Source organism: Diadema antillarum, unplaced genomic scaffold, assembly GCF_040938485.1.
Source record: "Diadema antillarum isolate AM-2024a unplaced genomic scaffold, OU_Dant_1.0 seq00001221_RagTag, whole genome shotgun sequence".
Taxonomy (NCBI): Eukaryota; Metazoa; Echinodermata; class Echinoidea; order Diadematoida; family Diadematidae; genus Diadema; species Diadema antillarum.
Window position 1 is genome coordinate 317088 of NW_027272011.1, and position 27252 is coordinate 344339.

At 37.2% G+C, this 27252-nt stretch overlaps 1 protein-coding gene across 1 annotated transcript; it reads right to left on the reverse strand.

Moving 5' to 3' along the window:
• Positions 1–523: 523 nt before the first annotated feature.
• Positions 524–26725, reverse strand: LOC139744916 (dipeptidase 1-like). The gene is made up of 10 exons (XM_071655332.1): positions 26562–26725; positions 18434–18575; positions 12157–12289; positions 11075–11225; positions 5899–5965; positions 4706–4882; positions 3542–3650; positions 2728–2803; positions 1259–1394; positions 524–640 (listed from the first exon to the last, which is right to left on the reverse strand). Exons 1-10 carry the CDS (start codon positions 26723–26725, stop codon positions 524–526), a joined length of 1272 nt encoding a protein of 423 aa, XP_071511433.1.
• Between the last annotated feature and the right edge of the window lie 527 nt (positions 26726–27252).

The window sequence follows — 27252 nt, forward strand, 5'->3', positions numbered from 1 at the left end:
TCATCCTATCATATGAGAAAAGAAAAAAAGAAGATGAACTGAAATACTTAGAACTGCGAGTGTTTGTGTGTGTGTTTATGTTTGTGAGAATTTTCATAAAATTAACTTCTTAGCACCTGCCATTACCAATGGCTAAAATACAAAAATACAATCATTATATGATTAAATGTACATGGACGCTTTGTCACATTGCCTGAATGGACAAATGCGGGGGGGGGGGGGGGGCAATGAAGTGGGTTCACGTGAAAACTGTTTTTAGCCCGCCCTTTTTTTTTCTCTCTGCAGAAACCACGGTTTGCTTGAGGCTTGAAAAACAAAAACACACACACACAAAAAAAAAAGACGAAGAAAGAAAAAACGACCAAACAAGCAAACAAACAAAGACCGGGTTCTGACGACCTATCACCGAATTTGATGTCCGGTTTCTAGCTTTAAGCAGATGGAGGGTCGTAGACGTAAGTGTGGCACTGATTCGAAATCACTGAATTCAATGTCCATGATGATAATCAATCCGTCTCTAGCTTTATACAGACGGAGGATCGTAGACGTAGGTGCGGCACTGATTCGTCGCTTCACCACCGCTGTTTCGAGGCATGGAGTTTTCGTAAGGCAGTACTGACTCATGTAGCCTATCTCTCTCCTGCGGAAACGGGACACAAGAACACATTAGGGATCTACTTTACCAACTAGGAAGAAGGATTATACAATTAATAGATGCAAGAATTATTTACCGTCTTGACTGTCTGACTGTCTGTTAAGATCATATTCACCGTCACGTTTATCCGGGGGATAAGTTGCTATAATTACTCGTAGAAATAAGAGATTTCTCCTGCACATAATAGGCACATGAGAAAGAAAACATTATGTCCATGAAGACGAAATTGGAATACCTTTCGTCATTGACAACGTGGATTATGGAGACCACTTAAGGACCCTGTTTGGATTGGTTATGTGCAGAAAATTTAATAATGCACTCTCTTTAAAAAAAAATCGATGTGAAATTCATAAACGCCTTCTCTACACATTTTTGCCCTACCTACACTTACTGTATAATCGGGCCCTGTATAATCAATGTGCTGTTTTCTCTTAGAAGATCGAAATATAAGGGCTATCTTGTCCAATCTTGTAGCATGTATTTTTTTTTTCTTGCGTTAATAGGAGGCGATGAATAAAAAAAAAACCACAAATATGATGACTGAGCTGCAGAAGAACGTAAAGGAGAAAAATAAGATAAATAGGTTTTTGAGCGAAGACTAACCGCTTCCACATCTCTGAAGACTCTCAGTAGGTTATTTCCGATGGCGCCCTTCACCTCGGTCTCCGTCCAATCTCGTCTGATCAGCTCGGCGATAAGATCCGGGAACTTGGACACGTCTTCAAGACCCGTCGGGACTCTGCGTTACCAAGACAACGCGTAAAAAGAAAAGAAAATAAAGGAAAGAGGACTGACCAGAACATTATTCCAAGTTAATATGCATTGTAGTTGCTTACTCATAACCTAAAACAGATGCATAACAAGATACATGATAAAATTCATTTACCGAATGTGGTTTTTGCTGTGCACATAATCCATGCATCATGCGGATCTTTGCCGGACAATATTGTCTTTCATATCGTGTTATTTCACTTTACTGCGGACAGTAACTGTTATGTTCCCGTTTCCTGTCCTATGGGGCGACAAAGAAAACAAAGAAAACACGTCATCATTGCGACAGCACCGCGCTAGTTTCCACATCAAACCAACTGATTGCTGCTGGTTGGAAAACATTCTCTGCTATCATGGCTATCAAATGCAAATAATATTTATCGCATACCTCAGGTATCTTCTTTTCACCATGAGCATAGCCTCTTCAGTGTTACTATTGCTCTTTCAGAGGGCCCTGTATGCCGTTATTATCACCCCAGTAATGCCATGCATAATGTATTCATCCCTTTTTTCTTTTTTCTTTTTTTGGACAATCGGGTTGGGAGGGACACCGTGGGTAAAAAGGACATCTCGACCAAGAACACGGGACCTTCGATTGAAAGACAGAAGTCTTCATATATGCCTTTCATCGCACTGTGTTCAAATACATCGTATTATATAATTTCATGCGTGTTTGCATAAGTGATATGAAAGAGTCAAAACGATATAAAATAAGGTGAACAGGGTGCGATGTATATGTGTATAAATAAATAAATATATATATATATATATATATATATATGTATACATGTATATATATATATGTATATATATATATATATATATATATGTATACATGTATATATATATATATATATACATATATGTATATACATACATACAAACATACATACATACATATAAAAAAGAAAAATCATGAATGAAAAAAAAATGAGAGAATGGGAGAGGGAAAGATGGGAGTAAGAAAGAAACGGATACAGAGACTCCAACTCTCCCGTTTTCGACGGGAGATCTCCCGCCGAAAACCCATTTTTGCAAAATCTCCCGTTTTCCCGTTTGAGATTTAATTTCTCCTGCCCTGGCTCAATGTCTCCTGTCGGAAAGGATTTCTTACTTATTGCTATCGTATGTTGCAAAAATAAGCCTTAGATAGCACCAGAGAGCATTTATAACCCTAGGAACTTCGCGTTTCGCACACATAAACTTGGAGTCTCCCGTTTGCTAGGGGTTTCAGGCGGGAGAATCTCCAGATCAGAAGGTGCTTCGGGTTGGAGTCTCTGCGGATATAAGGAATAACTTACGTATCGACACCATCGTAGTCGCTTCCAATACCCACACACTCCCATCCACAAACGTCCTTGATGTGATCCATGTGATCTGGACAGAAAAACAGCACAACACAAAAAATCAAAAATCAAAAACAACTGAAGAGGAAATTTCATTGGAAGGATTCCATGCTGCGCCACCAACTGTGGCAAGCTTTAGATCTGCGACGCGAACGCTAAGAGGCGACGCTACCTCCTACTCATGGGTTGGGCAATAAAACACAGATGTGTCGCGCATATTATGCAGAACACCATCTCCTCCACCCCCACCCATTAGCGTCCTCTTAGCGTTCGATATAAATCAAATTCTAGATCTAAATCTTGCTAATCAGAGTTCACAAGAGACAACGTTTGCAAGAAGATTATTTTTGTTTCTCCCCTATCAACTTAAAAACTCATGAGCTCTCTAGGTACATTGTTTGTTTATTTGTTTTTTGTCTTTATATATCTAACACATCAGAAATAATATTGTACAGAACAGCAAAAAACAAACAAAAAACCAAAACCAAAACCAAAACAATGCAAAACAATATAAAACAGAGAAATTGCCAATTCTCTCTTCTCTTTAAGCTCTTCATATTATACAAATACAATATCAACACTCGACCGGAGATGTATGTACAACAACAACAACAACAACAACAACAACGATAACAACAACAAAATGAATTTGCAGAGAAGTTAGAGCATGTTATAGTCAATCATCGTCGCTGCAGTGCAGAGAGATAACTTATATACTAATGATATTTTGTATTTATAGACCAGGTTGTTTTCACCGAGAGTAACTGACTAGCGATCTGATCCAGAGTTGCCTCGCTCGTGTCCGCCGAAATATTCCCAGGAGGACAGTTGATGTACAAAGTGTAAAAGTTCACCATCACAACGCCACCATTTTCTTTCTGCGAAATGATGAAAGAAAGATGATTACCATTATAATTATTATGTTCTTTGAGGAATACAAACACAACAGCAATAACAACGCACAAGAAACCCCACAGCAGTTCACATGAAGCAGGTTTGTACACAGGAACATTACCATGTAGGTGTAGTTTCGAGTAAGACAAAAAAAAGACAACAAAAACAGAAACACTATTCTGAGAGCGAAATCGGAAACTGTGATGAATGTTGACTTTGCTTTTGCCATCTAGTTGGAAGTGCCCTCCTTTTCTCAAATTTATCCTCCTGTTCCTTCTTCTTCTTCTGTTGCCTTTTTCTGCTTCTTTTTCTCTTCCTATTTCTTCGTCACTTTATCAATTTCCCCTTTTCTGATAATCCAGCAGTCTTTATCCTTCTCTCTTTGTAGTAGTTTTCCTCCTTGCATTTTACATCCGATGAGTTCAGTAATTAATAGTTTCTCCGAGCACACGAGTTCATCGGTTCATATCGCACATCTTCTTTTGAGTCGATTAAATCTAATTTTTAATAGGCCTATCGCTGTTAAAGGGATAGTACAGTTTCGGTTGCATGGGGCTTCAGGTATCTAACGTTTTTTGATGGTGATTTTTTTAGATAATAATGCGAAATCTCTTATGAATTATGAAAGCGCATAACATTCTAAGCCGAATTCAAAGTTTATTTGATGAAAATTGGATTGAAATGGCTGAGATATCCAAATCAAAGCAATCGTAATAAAAGGTGGGACTCACCTTTCATTAGGATCGCTTTATTTTACTTTTTTTGATATCTCAGCCATTTTAAAACCGATTTTCATCAAATAAACATTGAATTCCTCCTAGAATCGTATGCCTTTATGCATTTCATAAAGCAGTTTATAAATATCTTGCATAAAGTTAAAAGCTTAATTCTCACACCAACCAATACTATATATCATCCCTTTAATGCAAGTTAAATAATTCCACCCTCTCAAGAATATTTATCATGGAATTTATCATTTCATCGATATTCTAGTTTTTTTCATTGTAATAAAGAATCAGGCGTATAACCGTAATCTTACCACTCTCTCGAGGATGTAGTCGGGAGCGTTTCGGTAGTGGTTGCAGAGCGCAAAAGCTGAGGTGTGGCTGAACATGACGGGGGCCGAAGTGACGTCCAGGACGTCCATCATGGTCGCTTCAGACACGTGTGAAAGGTCAATGAGCATGCCCAGTCGATTCATTTCACGAATCACATCCTGCAGAGATATGAACAGTAATATACTGTCTATATATGTCCTTTCAGGTTGTATACAAACACGTTGAGATAGAGACTTATTGCGTGAGATATTCAACACGTGATCTCCATTTCTAGATTGACCTCATTAAACAAACCAGAAGTTATTAATTGACGCGAGAAGTATTTAATGTCATGAGGATGCTGACACTTTCTCATTATGAAACAACCACATTATGGTTACATATCACAATCGGCACAGATTGATATTTTGTTCAATATATACTATCAGCTGTGCCAGCATTATATTATAGCTATCAACATATTTGAGCAGGAAGGCGGAAGAGAATGTCTTTCCACCTTCCTGGATGGAGTAAGCTGCTTTCCTTATGGCCCTCAAAAACATATTGTTACACAAGGTTTTCTTCTTTGCCTTAAGAGACAATCTAGAGATTTTTTAAACTGTTTTCGATATCCTTTTAACTAACGTATCTGCATTTGCTAGGTGTCATCTTGGATAAATAGACCCCCCCCCCATAGAAATAGACAAATCAAACAACTAGTGAAATTTTCTTTAGAAGAGAAAGTCTCAAGAAAGTTACGAGATTCTGAAGTTTCAGATGATTTGCACAAGGACAGTATAGTTGCGGATGCTTAACTGTCGACCACAAATGTGGTCCACTGAGTATTCAAATAAACTTTGATTTCCCATAGAATTATACGATCTTTGATATTTCATAAGAGGTTTTTCATTATCTCACAAGAAAGTTAACATCTGAAGCAACCTTAAAACCACAGTGATATCATCTTTTTTTTCTTAGAACTAGTACAAACTGTTGCGCGACGAATGACATCATCTCCTATTGTTATTTGTCTACTTTATGTAGCTCTAAGGGAATTCATGTTCCGGGAAAATGAAAGTTTAGAACCAGTAACTCTATAATTTTTACTCTTATTTGTTCAAACGCTTGCTGTTATGTTTTTCATGTTGCTTTATCAAGTTCAATCAATTTGAAGATTGAGTAGACGTTGTCCTACCTTGCCCCAGTCTGTGAGACCATCAAATTCCGCAGGCTCCTCATCAGTTTTCTTCCAGTTATCTGCCCTGAAATTGCATATTGGTATGAATAGACACTGACGCACATGTTTATACGTATTTAGGACTTATATATGTTCATGATAGAACGCAAAACATGAAGCATGATTTGTATAGCCAGTACTGGTAGACTTTTCAAAAGTCCTCTCCTTATCAAGTCAGCTATCAAACTTCGGAAGGGAGAAGGGGAACATTAACCTCTTGACCTAACCACGAATACGCCACCCCCCCCCCTTATTCCACTAAACACAAATTCTCTATGCTATGTTCTTTAATCAGAAAATGAAATAAGTTTCGTTAATCCGAACCTTTGTTGAGCTTTTTCGAAGGATCGTTATTCTGAAGGTTCGCCGTTAACCCGAAAATTAATATCAACTTTCAACTTTCAACTTTCAACTTTCAAACTTTATTTCCATTTCCATTGAATAAACAGGGAAAATCATATACAATACATTTACAGAACATATTTGTAACAAATTCAAAGAAAACGTACACGTGGTCACGAGTAACAACAGAAATTCCTTTCTAAGGTATATACATATACATAATATAAAGATTAGAATGAAAATGGAGGGTCCCACTAAAAAGCAAAGCTGGTAGGGTATGGGACCCTCGGAAAATACATATACAAAATCTAAGAAACCAATGTCAACTGACATAAAATTACCTTAGGAAGGGAAAAAAGAAAGAAAACAAGGAAAAAGAAGAAAAAAGGGGAAAATGAGACTATGGTACAATACACGCCATCGTGGACACAAGCACACTGGACTTCATGATGTAAGTGCAATGATAAAACGCTCCCTGGGTTGATATTGCGAAGGACTGGGTGCATATACCGGTATGAATGCGTACGAACGGATATAAAAAAGAGAAAGAGAATAGACTCACTGTTGTCTGGTACAATAAAAGTAATATCTGAGGAAAACTTATGTTTGACAGATTATTTTCTTAAAAAGATGATTTCTGTATGATATCTTAATGCTTGTAAAAAGATGACTTGATTGAGACAATAAAACCGAACCTAATTTGGTTGTATATCATAAGATTTCAATAGAAATCATTTTAATTTGTTCTTAAAATAATTCAAAGTTTGTGCTGTTACTATGTCGTTGGGAAGTGAGTTCCAATACTTTGGCCCCTCGTAGATGAAGGTGTGCTGAGCCAGCAAAGTCCTAAAAAATGGCAAATGAAATTCATTGGATTGCCTTGTAGGATAATTATGAACGGATTGATTTTTTGAAAACATTGTTTCAAATATATATGGAAGATTATTTTTATTATGATTATACTTAAATTGTCCTAAATCAAACAAATACAAATCTTTAATTTTGAATATTTGATTTTCAAAAAATAACGGATCAGTATGAGACAAAAATGCGGTGTGACATATAATACGCAGTGACTTCTTTTGTAGCAGAAGTAATTTATCCAAAAGTGTTTGATATGTATTTCCCCATACAAGAATACCATAATTTAAATAAGGCAATATGAGGGATGAATATAATGTAAGCAGGGACGACAAAGGAAGACAAAATTTAATCTTGTTGATTATACCAATATTACGTGAAATAATCTTACATATACTATCAATATGAAATTTCCATGAAAGCTTATTATCAACTGTTATTCCCAGAAATTTGACATAAGAAACATTTTCCAGTGGTGTGCCATCAAAGATAATATCAACAGGTAGTGCCTCTATGGAGTTGCTAAAAAGCATAAGATTGCTTTTTTGAAGATTAAGAGACAATTTATTAGCTTTTATCCATTGAGCAACTTTTTCTAATTAAGAATTTAATGTATTTACAAGGGTAAAAGGATTATTATGCGAAAAAAATAAATTTGAATCATCCGCAAAGAGAATGAAAGAAAGAATATCTGATGATCTACAGAAATCATTTATGTAAATAAGAAACAGAAGCGGACCTAATAAACTTCCCTGTGGGACCCCACATTTAACATTTGACATTTGTGAATTACAACCATTTAAAGAGACATATTGCTTCCTGTTCATGAGGTAGCTCCTGAACCACTCCAAGGCCTTCCCACGGACTCCGTAATGGTGTAATTTATTAAGTAAAATATCATGATTAATGGTATCGAAGGCCTTGGAGAAGTCCAGGAACAAACCTATGCGATGTGAAGATTTGTCGATAGCATGTGCCACTTTTTCTACAAAACTCAATAATGCATGTGTGGTGCTATGTTTTTCCCCTAAAACCAAACTGAGAATTTGAGAGTATATTATTGAATTTCAAAAAAGTAATAGTTCTTTTGCAAACAATTTTTTCAAGAATTTTGGACAATGTACATAACAAAGAATTTGGTCTATAATTATTTAACATCTAATTTGTCACCTTTTTTAAACAAAGGGATGACTTTTGCTATTTTCATACTTTCAGGGACAATACCATAAAAAAGGGATATATTAAATATGTGAGCTAAAGGATCCGCAATTGAAGATATTACCCCCTTCAGCAGAAAATTACTGATGTCATCGTGTCCAGCACTTTTTTTGGAACGAAAATCAGAAACAATATTGATTATCTCCTGACTGGATTAAGAAACATTGAGTTTGAATTTGGTGGACCTAGAAACTCGGAAAATGTTTTTTTGAAGAAGGAATTTTGCTTGCAAGATTTTCCCCAATGGAAGAAAGATGATTATTCAAAATATTACAAATATGATGAGAATCTTCATAAATTTCATCATCAAATCTAATTTTAGTAATATTCGACGTGTTATTTGATATATTCATAGCTTGCTTTAAAATTTTCCATGTATTTTGCATATCATGCTTATAAGATTGTAACTGCTTTGTATAATATTTGTTCTTTTCAATACGTATAATTTTCGTCAAAGTATTTTTATAACTGGTATATTTTAGTTTTGATTGCTCAGTAGGTTTCATTTTAAATTTGTAATATAAATTATTCTTTCTATTTATTGAACGCAAAAGTGATTTAGAAATCCAAGGTTACCTGGGTACTTTTTTTATAGTTGGATGACTTTTCTCTTCGTTTTGGAATATGAATGTCCAAGAGTTGAGTAAAAATATGCATAAAATATTCAAATATGATTAGGTTTGTTAAGCCAAAATAAGAAGAAGGTGTGAACTATGAAACCTTCGGTATTACTAACCTTAATTTCATTTTCGGATGTACAAACCTTCGAAATAACAAACCTTATATCATTTTCGGATTATCTAACCTTCGGAGTAACGAACTGTGTAATTACAACCGCGTAAAATACGCATACGCAGTTATCAAATGCATGGAAAGTATTTCAGGAACAAAAAATAAAACACTTAAAGAAATATAAGCATCATGAAGTATATTCCTTTGCTAAACTCTCTGTGAGATATGTAATTTGAAGTTTGACAACATAGCCCAAACCGAAAACCCTATGATAGAAAGACAACTTCATCAAACGAGATAGACTAGAAATGCATCGCTATTATGATGACTGGTATGCCTTCGCCATAATGCATGGTCCTGCTAGTATGTAGTGTACTGTAGTACAATGTCTTGACAATGTGTGATGACAGTTTCACGTATTGACAATGTGTGATGACAGTTTCACGTAACTGGCAAAATATTGAAATGACAGGTTTGTCACAAATGTGTTGAATGTTCTCTTTCATTGAACTACACCATAGGTTTGCTATATTGTCTAAGAGTGCAGATACATGTATTTGGGAATTTGTGGATTTTACGTGACTTTTGACCCTTTTATAAGTTTATGCATTGAGTAATTTTCAAGGTATGAAGAAAAAGTGTACTTTCAGTATTAAACAGAATTTTTCTCTGCATTTGACCATATGACCCTATCATTTCCAAGAGAATCACTGCCAGGTATAACATGCATAAGTTTCACGATACTATGAGTTACTTTCAAGATATGGAGGAAAAGTGAAATAAAGCATTTTTACTTGAGCAATGACCTTTTGACCTTTGCTCTTTTGGCAGGAAATTTCCCAGAGAATCTCCATTAGGTAATACATGTATTCATTAAGTTTCAAGAAAGATCCTGCAAGCATTGCATACATATGAGGGAAATAGTGAAATTTTGAGGAGTTTTACCTTGCCTTTGACCCCTGACCTTCGACCCATGACCCCTAAATTCCCTAGATAATCCCTGTCAGGCAATACATGCATATGTACCAAGTTATCATGAAGATGTACCATGAAGATACCTTGAACCATTTGCGAGATATGGAGAAAAAAGTGAAATGTTAACATTTTCACCTGACCTTTGACCTTTTGACCTTTGCCCTCATGACCTGAATCCCCCTCTGGAGAATCTTTATTTGGTAGTACATGTATACATTAAGTTTCAAGAATTGCATAGATATGGGTGAAATTTTGAGCATCTGACCTTGACCATTTGACCTTTAACTTCTTGCCGATTTCACTCAAAAACCGCTACTTAGTTAATTGCCCCATTGTGTCATCCTTTGACAAAGTTTGGTGAAATTTGCCTCATCCAGTCTTGAGTTATCGCGTAAACACGGACAAATTTCAGGATTTGACCTTGACCTTCGACCTCTGGCCGATTTTACTCGAAAACTATTAATAATCAAGTAATAGCCCCATTATACTTTTAAGTATACAATTGGACCAAGTTTGGTAAAATTCCACTGAATAATACTCAAGTTAACGCGTAAGCAAAAGGGGACGGATGTACGGACAACCCGAAAACATATTGCCTCGATCCGGCACCCTTCGGTCGGAGGCATAAAAATGTTGTTTCAGCGATAAAAGCTATTAGGTCTAGGGTTTTTGAAATTGATCACTTAAAAATTGCGTCTGCTGTGTACATTCAGTGAACTCAGGGTTGGTTTATGAAATCATCAATAAAGAAATAAAAAATGTTCCTTTTCATGCGTCACCAAACAATTCTATTTTTTTTTTTTTACAGGTCGATGCAGAATGCTAATTAGTATACAATAAACTATTTCTTTATAATGAGATGCTTCCATAAACTACTGCTTCCGGTATAATTTGACACGCATTGATTGTTCTGGTGGCATTTGCTATAAAAATGTCAACTTGCATGTGCTTTAGAAAGTTGGTCATTATAGCAGGTGTGGAACTTTGATTAAGCTAGAGCTGTTACCATGGGGTGTTACAGCTGTGCGTGACTGTCATGTATCTAACACCCAATTCGTAGAGCATGCGCAGTACCGCCATATTGCTGTCGATGTTGTGGCCGCCCTCTACGCCAATGAGGGATGCGACCTTTCTGTTGGCGTGGGAATCCACGATACCTGCCATGATACAAGGGGGAAAAAAGAAGCAGTTGGACGACAAGAGAACAGCAAAGGCCCAGATCAGAGCGACGGGGAAAGCTCATCTACACTGAGCAAACGCAAAATTGTGAAGGACTGCAAGATGTGACGAAGATACTTTACCTTGATGTGGAAATATCCCTGCTCCTTTTATCATTCATTCATTCATTCTTTTTTACTTTCATTATTTCGCCTTTTCATATTAGATGATAGTCCAAGTGTACATTTTCAAAAAGTCAGTAGGATGCATTGCTATTCAAAAAAGGCAGTGCGTGACAGGTGGAATACATTTTTAATGAAATTTATAGGAGTTTGCACGATGTGACAATAACAAGTATGAAGTAAATCATGGTAGAAAAAGTTTACTGCAGTCATAAAGAAATTCGTTTATGACCGTTCAGAATTACAAAAATCAAGTTCTTGTTATGATGCTTACTTTAGTCTACATTATTTTGTTCTAACCACACAACTGCTTAATATCTAATAATGAATAATGATCACACTGTTTCATGAATTGCAAGGTCTCTTACATCTTTATTTTAGCCATGCACACTCATTTTTTTAAAGATTGTTTTATTATATCTGACTAATTTTTTTTCCTTTTTGATCAATTATGTTAGCCAATAAGTACAGAAGATTGATATTAATGGATTTAATATCTTTAATTGTTAATTATTTGAATCATATAGTGCAGTGCAGCACAAATATACCATTCGGAGCTCTTGCAGCGGAGTCGAACTTTATAGATATAGTTTCTGCGCTTAACCAAATGATTTTATAATCATTCTAACATTGCTGCATGCATAGAAGAAGGTGCTAACTTTCATTCAGCCACATTTTGATTATATCAGATCGACCAGGTAATAAGGGAAAATATATCCAACATTGGTTTCGCCATCGTCGTTCTCACCTTGGGCCGTGGTGACGAAGTCGAAGTCCTCCGGATACATCTGGACCATTCGCTTGATGACGTCAATCTGATCCAAGATATGCTTCACGGCGTCATTGTACTGGGAGTCGCAACTCGTGTAGGCCGCCCAAAACTAGAATTGAAAAAACAACAACAACAACAACAAGCAAACAGTGACGTCATTCTCCTTTCCTTTAGATACCCTAGATAGTGTGTAAGGATCTTTTCTTAAAGACCTGTTTGTAGTAGTTGTTGCAGTTTGCAGTTGCAGTTGTTGTTGTTGGTGGTGGTGTTGGTGTGTGTGTGTGTCTGTGTGTGTGTGTGTGTGTGTGGTTTGTTTTGTTTTTGCTTTTTAGATCAAATCAAGCGATTTGTCTAAGCAGCTCAAACTTTGTTATCATCATTATGCTAAAGTTCGAATTCTGCCTGTGCCAACATCAAGGACTTTGCAACAACAACAAAAAAATGTCGGCATAATATTAATCCTTATTGCAATGCCCTCTGTAGGAACAGTTTTAACAGTAAAGAGGCAACCATGGGTAAATTAAACCACACATTTTCCATTCGTATCATCATCTAGGATTTGTCTGGTAAACTAAAGATCGAGGGACAAACTGCACTTATTATGCTAAAGTCTATGTCAGTATTGTCTGTGGCAAATTATTTCTAATAGGGTCCCATTTTTTATTCTTCTTTTCTTTTTCTTTTTAAAACAACAACAAACTGCAGATGGACCATTTCTACCCCACAGGGGGAGGGTAAAGGTTCAGAGTGACCTCATGACACATAGGAAACATATTTTATGTAAAACATCCCATCCAAACAGACACCAAGGAGATATAAATATTTATGTTACAGATGTGTCTCAAGGAACGCATTTTTACACATTTTGACATTTTGCAAGTAGTCGTGCTACAGACAGCGGACTTCCAGGCCCGTTGCCAGGGGGGTGCGTCGGGTGCGTACGCACCCCCCAAATTCTGAAAGGTCCACTTTTTCATAATAACGGTTTTTTAGCAATTCTCAAGATAACAATCCAAATAAATATAAAGACACATTATATGCTACGTAAATGTGGAAGAGTACGTTTAAACAATGTTAAAAATAATTGTACGAAACCCTTTTGTTGTATGAACCATCGGATCGTCCCCATGCACACAAACACAAATGTTATGTATCAATTTGTGCGAGCTATTACATATTGAAAACTTTCGGTCATCTGCGAAGACCGCGCTTCCGCGCGAACGCTACAACACGTAAAACGGGTCAAAAATCGACGCATTTTCCACAAAATCTGCCATAACTTTTAAACTGTTTAAGAAGCAAACTTGGGGCGCCCGGATTCTGAAAGTGGACACTTTAGGGATTATTTATGTGTATATATCTTTATTGTAACATTAGTAGCCAGTGACGCAAATTAGATCAGAAAAGTACCTTATGAGTAGAATTGTATATGGCGAACAGTCAAATTTGACGAATTTGAGCATATTTTGCGTCTTGCAATTCTTCCAGACGGGATATCTTGAGAACGGAAGATCGCACAAACTTGGGGCGCACGGTTTCAGAAAGTAGAGGTTCTGCCCATTTTTGTGACATAAGAATCTTGTCCATTGGTTGAGCAGTCCTGACGCAAATTTGCAGTGAAACTAGACTACCCATTCACAATTGCTGTCATAGGGAACGTGTACAATCCATACAGAACTATCACGTGACGAGACTACCAACGAAAATTTGAGCCGTTGACCTTCACTGTCTGCCGTTGTCAGCAGTGTGAATTCCTGTGATTTCAAGCTTTTGTTTCTCGCCAAATATCATTTTCAACGCAATATCCAGATACAGTTGTATGTGAGACATTATCTAGATACGTAGCAGCCTTATTGACAACATAACTGTTAAGTTTGCGAGCAAAAACGACCAAATACATTCCACATTCCATCTCATTTTTCGATGATGGCTGTATAGTCGGACTGGTGCATTTCCTTCGGAGGTGGTAATAATGTAAGTAGTTGCAACGGTCACCTTGCCACCTGCTGTCTGCAATCGGGCGCTTATATACACGTGTTGTACACAGGTAATCAACTGAAATAATGTTGTAAAGGAATGATAAGGTCATAGACTATATCATTTTTACTGTAGATTTAACCCGATTTCTGTCGCCTACACACACATTATGCCATCAGCGGAAGTGTTTCCGCAGGAGTTGTTCCGATGGAAGCACAAGTACCAAACAAAACCCCCCAATGAACGTCCGTCTACTGCAGCGGAAACAATAAAACAGTGTGATGCAGACATGTTTCCAAATGTTTTTACATTGCTAAAAATATACTGCCCCATCCCCACAACCAGCTGCGAATGCGAGAGAAGCGCCAGTGCCTTACGCAGACTGCACACCTATCTGAGGGCCAGCATGACACAAGACAGGCTGTCTGCTTTGGCACTCATGCATATCCATTACAACTTTGACGTTGATAACGAGAAGGTGGTGAAATTGTTCGCCAGAAAGCATCCCAGAAGACTGGAACTTCAAACAATGCTTAAAGACTAGAAAAAGACTAAGCGAAGATCACACTGCACAAGTGCACATTCAAAGGACCGGCAAATGCTCCCCTCTAACTCCTGCTGTGTAATCATCATTTTCTATTTTTGATGATTACTTGCCTGTCTCAATATATTGTTGATTATTAGTTATACATTTTCTTATGTTGTGACAGTTCGATTGGTTCTCATTTTGAAGTGAGCCAAAACCTAAGAACATTCTCACTTATAATTTCCAAAGAGTATTATGCAGGCACGCAAACTCAATTTAGTTGTATTTTCATTTAAATGTAATGGGTAAGAGGGTATGAGAGAGAATGGAAAGTGCTGAGCTATGAAGTAAAATGGTAAAGTAAAAAGTTTGTCAGATAGTATTACAAAAGCCTGAATATTGCAAGAGCTCCGGAGTAAAAACAGTCAGGGAAAAACCCTATGTATGATAACATTGTGAGAGCGTTAGACTGCATTGTGACGCGTCGTTATTTAATTTACATTCTTTATTCATATTTTTCATAAAAAACACAGGTAATGAGCCGGATTGGGTTAAAATTCTCACTTACAGCTTTGTAGAAGTCTGAGTCAACAGTATCACACAGTACTTCAAGACGTATGAGTACAAACGATTTCTTGAGTCTGCACAGTTTCAGGCTCTGTTCTGGATACGGCCGTAGAAACTCATTCTTTTTTTGTTGTTTATTTTATCATTATTTACTAATCTCTTTTCTAACTTACAGGTAGCGGATTTCTTTGCAGGCCAAATTCGGAAATGTACTGTTGATTACTACTTATACATTTTCTCATGTTGTGACAGTTCTATTGGTTCTCATTTTAAGGTGAGCCAAAACCTAAGAACATTCTCACTTATAATTTCCAAAGAGTATTATGCAGGCACGCAAACTCATTTTAGTTGTATTTCATTTAAATGTAATGGGTAAGAGGGTATGAGAGAGAATGGAAAGTGCTGAGCTATGAAGTAAAATGGTAAAGTAAAAAGTTTGTCAGATAGTATTACAAAAGCCTGAATACTGCAAGAGCTCCGGAGTAAAAACAGTCAGTGAAAACCCCTATGTATGATAGCATTGTGAGAGCGTTATAGACTGCATTGTGACGCATCGTTATTTAATTTACATTCTTTATTGATATATTTTCATAAATATCTCAGGTAATGAGTTGGATTGGATTACAATTCTCACTTACAGCTTTGTAGAAGTCTGAGTCAACAGTATCACACAGTACTTCAAGACGTATTATAGTACAAACGATTTCTTGAGCCTGCACCGTTTCAGGCTCTGTTCTGGATACGGCGGTAGAAACTCATTCTTTTTTGTTGTTTATTTTATCATTATTTACTAATCTCTTTTCTAACTTACAGGTAGCGGATTTCTTTGCAGGCCAAATTCGGAAATGTACTGTTGATTACTACTTATACATTTTCTCATGTTGTTACAGTTCTATTGGTTCTCATTTTAAAGTGAGCCAAAACCTAAGAACATTATCACTTATAATTTCCAAAGAGTATTATGCAGGCACGCAAACTCATTTTAGTTGTATTTCATTTAAATGTAATGGGTAAGAGGGTATGAGAGAGAATGGAAAGTGCTGAGCTATGAAGTAAAATGGTAAAGTAAAAAGTTTGTCAGATAGTATTACAAAAGAAACTCATTCTTTTTTGTTTGTTTATTTTATCATTATTTACTTATCTCTCTTCTAACTTAAAGGTAGTGGATCTCTTTGCAGCCAAAATTCGAAAATGCCTAGAGACAGCTAGTAACCAAATATGCAACTATGGTTTAATAAATACGAAATTACCATTCCAGTATGTATCTTAGTGTGCACAGTAAGACAGATCAAATCAAATAGGAAAACATCTGAGCACTAAGCCTGAGGTCTGAATTTGCACTCAACTTCTTTCAATGGCTAACGGATGTTTAATTTTTGAATTTCACTGACCTCCAAATTTCACAAAGAAAACCTTCTTAGCATGATGGTTAATATGACATTTGACTGATATTGGAGATGTTTGCGAATCGGATCTACTACCTTTAATATTATTAAATCTAAAATGATTATTTGAAAATTCGGAAATGCTGGAAATATCCTACCACAAGGAGGCAAAATATAAATGGTTCACATTTACAATTCATTTTGTTTTAAAAATTTTCTTATTTATTTTCGTTTTTGACAAACTCGCATACCAACGGCTGATATACTGTATAGTAAAGTGAATGTTTCATCTTCCAAACAGCATCCGATGGGATGGAAAACTCCAACTGCCACAGTAAAGGTGGACACCGTGACCATACTCGCTAAAGAAAACGCGTAATAGGGGTCGTTTTTTCTCACGGATTAGATGGAAAGTGTGATGTACGAGCGTATATAATCAAAGGGTATCAAAATGGCCGAAATTTGGGAAAATGGTATATTGTTCAGTCATGATGAAGTACTTCTTTAGGGTGCAGGAAACATTTAAGGAATACTTGTTTTTAAGGCCCGAAAAAATCATATGATCATTACTCGTTTAGGGGCCATTTTGAAAGTCCATGTATGAGCATGGTCTCCACCTTTTAATTGTCGCTACCCCTCCCGGGACAGTATCAAAGGACCGTTTTGTTAATTAACGCAATCCCCCCTTCCTTTAAAAATCCTGGCATCAGGCCTGTTAACGCGGGTATACAATAGAAAAAATAAAAGTTAAAACAACACCAGGAAAATCACTATTCTCAATTTTGCGGCGCGCTACGCGCGCAGAGTCTCGAACACAATTAAACTTTGCAACTTCCTGGCAAAATGAGTTTTTACTATTTCCTAGATGACAGACAAAAATACAAATTTCCTCGAGACTTTAAAACGTCATTAAAACAGTCAAAATTCACAATTTGCGGCGCGCTTCGCGCGCAAATTCTTATACAACTTTTGTAGTTCGGTCGTCCAAAGAATATATATATATATATATATATATATATATATATATATATATAATTGTGTGTGTGTGTGTGTGTGTGTGTGTGTGTGTCATCATTGGTATTGATACCGAAGGTCCGTTTTTTTAGTGACCGCACCCCCCTTGAAAAATCCTGGCTACGGGCCTGACTTCCTATACATTACCTGGTTACCACACAGTGACCATGAATGCGGTTTTCCTGACTGGAAGCAATACATCACAGTTTAAAAAATGCGTATGCGGGCCGAGGAATCTCTATAACAGAATACTGAATTTCAAAATAACACGCAGGAATACTATTTCACTACCACTGACTACCAAACTCTGAACTTCCCAAATGATTTTGTATTCTCTAGCATAATATTTATGCAGATATTATGATACACTATGTGGTTTAAATCTAATACTCGGAGTATTGGATGTGGTGTCATATCAACTTTATATGTTTAGTGGTACAATAATGTATTCATATTTACTTTCTGTTTTGTTTATGCATCTTGTATTGAAACTGCATAAAAAGTCACACACACACAAACGTGGGCTGAGTGTTTCAAAATACAGATGTTATTTTATTGGTTCCATGGCATTTGCTCCTGAGACGATATTATTGCTCCCATGAAAATTCTGCACGCGAAGCCAAACTTAGATTATATACCAAGAAACATAACCCTAACCTTAATCCTTACATGTAACTAAAACCCTATCAGAACCCTAACCCTAAGTCCTTTGAGAAAATAACACGGGAGCACATTTCGCAGGAGCAAATATCGTAGTATGTCACCATTTTATCTGAAGTTTTACCTGACCACCAACAAGTCCTTCCTTCAGGCGTGGAATATCGGTATGACTGATGTTCCATAGAGTGGTGAGGTCGCTGTTCAAATCGATGGTCTGTAAAGCGTTGTCTTGTTTCTGCTTCAGCTGCCAGGGCCAGTCGTTGTGGCTATGTGTTCCGGCAAGGAGCGGGAAAAAAAGACGCACAGAACAAACAAACAAACTCATCACGTAATCTCATGATTTCGTTTAATAATCAAAACACGCCAATAAGTCATTGAAATAAATAAATTAACAGATATATTGTTTATATATGAATGAAATAAAACATTTTCGATTTAATCGATCAATATACTTTGTAATTTTGTACATAATACACTGCAAAAAGTCCGGTGTTAAATACTGAACACCGAGCTGGTGTTAAATTTTCGGTGCTCATTTATGGTGTTAAGTTAACACCTCCGGGTGTCATTTCCAAAAATAAAACAGTTTTTTGAAGAGTTTCTTAGTAACTGCACTTCTTGTTGATTTTTAATTTAAACAAGACGATCAAGAATTTTACATTAAAATACTAGATTTTTGAAAAAATGTGAAAATAAATTTATACCACAGTAACACCAGCTGGTGTGGTCTCTTATTTAAGCTGGACGGGTGTTAAACCATTGATATTAACACCAACAAATATCAAATCAACACCATGTGGTGTCATTTTTTAATTAACACCAGTACAGTGTCAAAATATCACCAGGGACAGTGTCAAATTAACACCACGAAGTGTCAGGTGAACACTTTTCAACACCATCACAGTGCATTTTCTACACCTGTGGGTGTGGTCCTCTATTAACACTTGATCGGTGTTAAATTTAACACCCATGGTGTTAAATCTAACACCGATGTTTTTACAGTGCATGTATATATTTCCTATCAAAACTCCACAACAAATTTCTTTTTTTCTCAATCAAATTCCAATTTCAGATATCTAACTTTTCATATATTTACTTGCCCGAAACTAGTGTAAGAAAAAAAAAAGATAATCATTTCTTATTCATCTAAGCTTAAATAATAAGGTTTTCTTTTTGTCGTATTCAAAGTTTGCTAAGTTTGCTGTCTTGAATCTGGTGCTGCAAGAGCTGTGAGTTATGAATTTGGATATTTTCGCAACATTGTGAGACAGAACAGGCAGGTGGGCATTACGAGCCGTTTCTAACACGCTGAGAAAAGCGAACAGGTGCAGTCATCTCAAAATCACTACCGCTCCTGGAAATTAGTCACTATGACTGTCTGTCCATTCACAGCAAGCTGTGAACACCCTTGACAGATCTTGACATTTACCAAGATAATCGTGTAGAAGTCCCTTGTATTAACACATTTCGTGTACGATGTATTCGGGAAGAAATGTGCCTATGGCCTCCGTATGATGGTGCCTGTAGAAATTCTTTATTAGCGAACCAGTGATGTGATAATGAATAAAGATGAATCATTCAGATATCATAGTAGCTGTTTGTGTGGCTGTTGTATCTTGCTCTTGTTTTTTGAGGTGCCTTTCACTACATGATCAAATTACTGAAATAAGTCAGTCTGTTTCATCAAAAAAATATATTTCTCCATGCGATGAAGAGTTATCAAGATACCAGAGTTTTTAACTGCATCCTGAGTAAACATTTTGCAAAATCACATCTAAGTTCTTGGAGGCGCTGTGGCAAAGTGGATAAGACTCCAGACTCCTGATCGGAGGACCCGAGTTCGAATCCCGCCCAGCGCTTACGGTCCTTGGACAAGATGTTTTACCCACCATGTCCCTCTCGACCCAGGTGTATAAATGGGTACCTGGCAACGCTAGGGTAATAATAATGGCAGGGCCCTCTGGTAGAGCAGTGGCAACACTGAAGAGGCTACCCTGGGTAAAAAAGACCTTATTATTAGACCCTATTAATTTCTTGACGCCCACAATTCTCCGAGATTTGAAACCTCTTTCGCCGCTGCCTCTGAAACACTCACAAGTTCAAAGTTCAAATTTACTCTGGAAATCAATTAAATTAGTATTTTACCTGGTCGAAGGGGATCAGCGGGTGGGGTGGGGGATCCAGGTAGAGCGCCTCTTCTATCCACTGATGATGATGATGATGCTTATCATTATCATTATCATTGTATGATGATGATTATCATCATTATCATTGTAATAATGATAACTATTATATTATTATTATTAATATTATTATTATTATTATTATCATTGTTGTTGTTATTGTTATTCGTCAGGACACAAATACATTAAATTCTTCTGCGAGGAGCATTTTATTTTGTTCTATCGTCTGAAGACGTGAATTATAAATAAATCATATTATTTGTATATTTTCCTGACTAAACAGTTCATATTATCCACATACATTGCAAAATTAACGTCACTAAAACACGTCTTTGAGCAGTATTGCACAACTAATAAAAACTGTTATTTGCGTTTTGTGATGAAAACGCTCTCCATGTGTTCCTGTAGGTAAACAAATCACTGGTCCATCGCTCTAATACAACGTGAGAACCTCATCAAGATCATCACACTATTGGAAAACTAATAGAGACCCCGAAGTGGGTGTTATTATGTCAACAAAATGATCACCCCGGCTTCCTCCTATTAATTGCAGCAGCCCTATCATTCTTGTTAATCGCAGGTCATATAGGACAGTTAGAATGGTTCGCTCATTGGATTGGAGTTAAGTGCATCTTATCATTCTAATAACACAATTTCGCGTCTGTTTTATCTGAATAACAGCTCGGCAGCAAACACCGACTCCATTATAGCCCACGGTTCCCGCATGATTATAACAGATTTTAAGGACTAGCAAACTACAATGTAATCAGCTGTTTAAGCTTGATTGACATTGCGGCTGCAAATAAATAAATAAATGAATAAATGCTATCTTCCCCTACATACAAATAAAACTTTACCATTTAAATGTTTGACACACACACACACACACACACACACACACACACACACACACATGTGATTTTGAGCTCAACTCTTCAGTTTTCTTATTTGGCAGATGTGTATTCGTGAGAATCGTTTTCATGATGACGTGTAGGATGACGTGAAGGCAGGGTTCTTGATATACAATTGTTTACAACATTAAAACGGAGTGGGCGTACACCCATGTCGGCTGTTATGTAAAACAACAGTAGTCCAACCGCCCCTCCCCCTCCCCTTAAAAAAGCCAAAGGATTGATTGAGCAATTCATCGAACAAAGACAAGAGATTATTTCGTAATGTTTCCTTGATCTTTCGTGACGTTCCAGTCATGTGATCAAGATGCCGTGTCATGTTGTAACTTGTAATCACAAATTAACTTCACTGGGTCATTATCAACACAGTTGTATCCCATTGGGACGTCTATAACAAAGGGGACTATCTAATGTTATCCTATATACAGACATGGTATTCTAAGTTAAGGATTAAAGAACCAACCCAGATAGCTCTAAATGAGAGCTAATGATGTATGAGGAACAATCAACGTTTTATGACAGAGATAAAGACAAGTGCAATCCTCGTGACGAGTGTGAGCACTGATAAAAAGATCATCTGATAATAGTATGAGTCGATTAGATAAGTGACCTTTACCCAATTACATTGATTGGGAAATAAATATGTATAAAAGGCAGTCTGGAATTATTGGTTAGTTTGATGAATCAAGTAGCCACTTGTAAATCTGCAACATTTAACTCCCTTCATTTCTAATGCCGGCTGAAGGTAATATCTTGTATTTTGGATGACATGTACAGTTAGGTTATGTGATTCATTCTGCAATCAATCAGTTTTAATCTACACCTTTTGATTCTGACAATTTCAAATGTCTTAGTTAATCTTTCATATTTCTTTTATTCTACCTTTGTTCATTCTGCCACTCATGTCGACGCATTGGGATTTCAGCTCCTCCTTTGGTGATTTTCTCAAAAAGTCAAATCTATGAAAATTTAACATTTCTTTTGTTTTGTTTGTTTGTTGTTGTTGTTTTTTTTTTTGCATCCGTATGCCGTCCATCACTGGATACTAGAATATCTGCAACAATTCTGATGTCAAAGTATACTTGACTAATGGAGAGGTTTCCACAGATTCTTAATTTTCTAGCACTCTGAAAGAGCACCTGACCTGCCCCCTGCAGAAAGCAGAGGAATGACAAGTCAGTATAAAGTTGACTAACTGTGTGATTTTTTTAAAAAGTGGATTCTCTGTTACTTTTCTTTACCATGTTTACATCTTCGTACTACTGTGACATATAAAATGATCAAGCGATTACCAAGACACAAAGTTTTGACAAAATTTCAAATAAATGCAGCTGCAGAGATGTAAATTTTTACCGTCTTGTCCAAACTTCAAGAGTTTCTTACATTTCTACACTCACTGAAGTCACATATGAAATATATGTTTTAGATGAACTCCCCTTTTAACTGTATTGTAATCGTCAAAAAGTGCTGGTTCATTCTTGAACATCCAAAGGAGAATGTACAACAGTATGCAAATTACAACAGCATGCCTATATCGTATTGCTGGCTGTTCTGTTTTCCGTTATGACGGCAATGAATATTTTGACAGTGTGTGCTGAGTACACCCCCTGGACACAACCCTATCCTGACTTTAATAGTTCACGTCTGCAATGTACCAGGGATGCGGTTCCCAATGTACACAGGGAATCATAGAGGTCGATACTCCTCCTGCAAAGGTTTCCGTGATGCATATATATATATATATATATATATATACAGTCAAACCTGCCTTAGCGGTCACCTCTGTTTAGCGGCCACCTGTCTATAGCGGCCACTGAAAAATCCCCCCGACAGAAAAGCCATGTTAAAGACCCTGTGTATAGCGGCCACCTGTCTAACGCGGCCAGCGGCCACAAATTTTGTTTCCCGCGGTAGATTTTAACCTGTCTATAGCGGCTAAAAACCCGATGGAGCCGTAGCCGAGCTGATAATTCAGGGTGTTTTTCTGCTTTTTAGCCGTGCCAGTCATTTCTGGGCAACATTCAGTGATCGCCACCGTTGCATTCATCACTTATTCAGTCACAATAATGCACTAATTCATGACTGTGCACATGCTACATCTAGTGTACTGTGCAACAATTTCATAAACACCGGCATTGTTCTATGCATGATACACACGTGTGCATACGTACACACGTACATGTACATGTATATACAACGATGATACATGTACATGTAGGCAATGCACACAAAGTTGGATTACCTGTCTATAGCGGCCACCTGTCTATAACGGCCACTTTTTCCGTATCCCTTGGGTGGCCGCTATAGACAGGTTTGACTGTATATATATATACATACATGTATATGAAAATATGAATAAATACACACACACACATACACACACATACACACACACACTTATATTCACATATATATATATATATATATATATATATATAATCATGTATATATATAATCATATATATACATTATTATCGTCTATACAAAAGCTTGCTGACGATGTTAGATAAATGTAATGGTCCTTTTCTCCACTTTCTTTTTCAATGTGTATTGGACATGTAGACCTAAAAAGAGACATATTGAAAAGAAGGATGGGGGGGGGGGGGGTCTGGCCCAGCTGCAACCTCCTCGCGGGTACGACCTACATTTTTGTTTGTTTTTGTTTTTGTTTTGTGCGTTGGCGATAGGAAGTGCGACCGTTTTTGTCGTTGCGTATATCCACGGTTGAGTCTTTCACCTGTTATCATATACCTTCACAGGAAGCTTAAAGAGCCTATAACCATTCAGACTGTTGATATTGTTTAAGCCTCGTTGCTGTCTGGTATCACCAGTAATGGTACTGGAAACGTGAGTTTGGTGAATTATCTGTGTCCTGCATTTCATTTGCCTTGGATTACTTGGCAGAATTTCATGACTAACAACAGCTGGTGTAGAGTACAAAAATGAAATAGGACACTCATCTTGTAGCAGGACATCAATTTTAGTGAAATTCAGTTTCAATTTATTCACTATTGTTTCAATAATACAATGATGAAAAAATATAGATGAATTACCATACCTGACTGAATGAATTATTTGATGAAATATTCATTAAATCTTTCTACCTGGTAACAAAGAAGGACAAAGTTCGATGTTTGATTAAGAAAGAGAAAACTCAAAATGGTCTGCTTTCGATTCTCCAACATTATACACTTTCAAACATGTTGTTTTTTTTTTGGATGTGCAAGAGAAATATATTGTCAATCAGGTATATGATGTCACAAATCAAAATGTTAAACATCACAACGGAGACCGTGCATGGGGATAATGCAAATATGTTTATCCGGTATACAAAACATTCATCTCTCACGAACTTCTTAATATTATTTGTGAGACTTCCAGAAAAAGAAATGTTCATGACCTTCGGACTATTTATGAATTGCGTTGTGAAGTACAGAATTGTGCTTTCGAAACTTTGAATTTCTGAGGAGAGTACCTGTAAGTTGTAAGTTGTGTATTATTTGTTATTCAGAGATGATATGGCAGTGATGTCTGTTTACATTAATTCTGGATCCTATTCAGGAGCAAAGTTTTCCCACAATGGATTTTATTGTACAGTATGCATGTTATACAAAATGAGGGAGAATCGACAACCATCGGCTGAACAAATAATGACATAAGACGTATAGAATGAATGCGTGAGTCGGCTTTGAGAGAACTGATACTTATTAAGGTTGAGGGGGTCAAGGGGGTAATCGAATTTGAGTGATAACGTGCAACTAAACAGGTGGGCGGATTCAACTACAGCTGTACCTGTAACATGGCCTTCGAGTTTTACTCATGTTGCATCACATGATAGCGTTTAATTGGACCTGTCTAGCGAATGAAATGAATGATCAACACTTGTCAGAAAATGACTGAACTACAGGTGTGTTTGATGAATACATGGAGATGATTCATCCATAGGAGGTACAAGAAATAACTTTAGGCCTGAACCATACCCATTTGAGAGCTACAAAGTAAGAAAATGATGCTATCAAAGCACAGAATAGCAGAGAATAACACTGTCATACTAATAGCAGAGCTGACATTAGAGCGCTGCCTGTAATACGTGATTTATCAAGTAAGAATATTCCTTTCATGAATCAATTTCCCCATGCTTTTTTATTGATTGGTTGGCGGGATACACTTCCCAACAGTTATTTGTTTCGTTAATTCGCCAGTTTTCCCTGTTAATTCTAACCAGGTGTGTTGCTATTCATTAAAGTGAGTTTTGTTTTGTATTTTAGTCTAAAGACATATGCTATTCACCTTATGGCGTTGAAAAGCCGTTTCTAACTGTTAGCATGTCTTGGCAACAGAAGGCAAACACGCATACACGTATATGCTCATATAGACAAACATATGTAAAAACAAATTTCTTTTTGTCTTCAATTCGAAACTTATTGGGTGAGTGTGACTGTTTTCTGACAAATCTGCCCGATGAAAAGTGACATGACTTATATCTAGCTGTTCATTCTTATATTTCTTTGTCCATTGCTTCTCTGTACAGAAATAAAGAGAATAGAAGGAGACCCCCCCCCCCATCCCATCAGGTAGACAAGTGGTCAGAGAAGGGGGGGGGGGGGGAGAGACAGCTAGCAGAGGGTGGTACCAGGGAAGTGGAAACTTTTTTTTTAACTTAGCTGTACTCAGAAACATATCGCACTCTCTCTTTATCAAAGGACGGAATCAGAGGTCGACAAAATTAGATAGGTGTATACTGCATTTAGGCCTATGATATTTGAAATGAAATAAACATTCATGGCCAAAGTTACTCAAATTCATGAAATTCTTACGTCGAGGATTCTTCATTGCAACTGATTGACAGTATGTATGCCCATGATTTTTTTGTGTTATTATCATGGCTACTACCAAACACTGATCAATTTAATGCTTATTTACGTCGATGTAGGGCAATTTGTCAATCAGTTGCATGACCAAAGTTGTTTTGTGAAATTTACACCTGAAATTAAAAATTCTTGTCAATAATAATATTATGATTGCACTTAACTAATCCTCGCGACACAAATATAATCTCTAAAACCTCTTACTCATTCCCTTCCACCCTACCCCCCCCCCCCAAAAAAAGAGGAAATTAAAAGAACGGTTATGACTGGTGTAAACTCTTTCAGCTCACCCGTCGACGAGAGGTACTTCTCTCATGTATTGCCTTGCTCTGTCGATCTCGCTCGTTTGTCTCTTGTTGAGGGACACGGGCACAGCTATGGCAACAATAACGGCTGATGTCACAACTGTGACACCGACGATGAGAAGAATCAAACGACCACGCTCCATGCTCATCGACCTCTAAATAGGCTGCCAACTTCCACAAAGAAAACAAAATGGAAGACAGACAGCGAGCAGCAAGTATTCCTCTTGTCTTGTGAGAGCTGTTGCCTCGATCGCAAAGGCCTAAGCTTTGATATGTATCTCTCTTGCCTCCCCTCAAAAAAATTCAATAGGGAGTTTCGCAAGCACGACGCGGCCGGGAATTGAGAGTGCCGTGTGCAAAATTTGCTTCTGTACATGATCTGGGGGCATTTCATGAAGCATTTTGTTTGACAAAGTTGTCGGACAAATTTGCTCTCAGCCAATTAGATGCAAGGATTTCAGTAGCTTGCAACAGTTTGTCATAAAGATATCCGACCAAAATGCTTCATGAAATCAGGGAGGTGGGAAGGGATATCTTCCCACCTCCCTGATGAAATCCCCCCCCCCCCCCTCCGCCCCCCGATCGAAGAAACGTTCCGTCCTAGGGAAAACGAGTGCGGTGCTCGGCCAAAATAGCGTTCGGTCTCGATGCTGGGCAGGAGTGAGCCAGCCAGTCA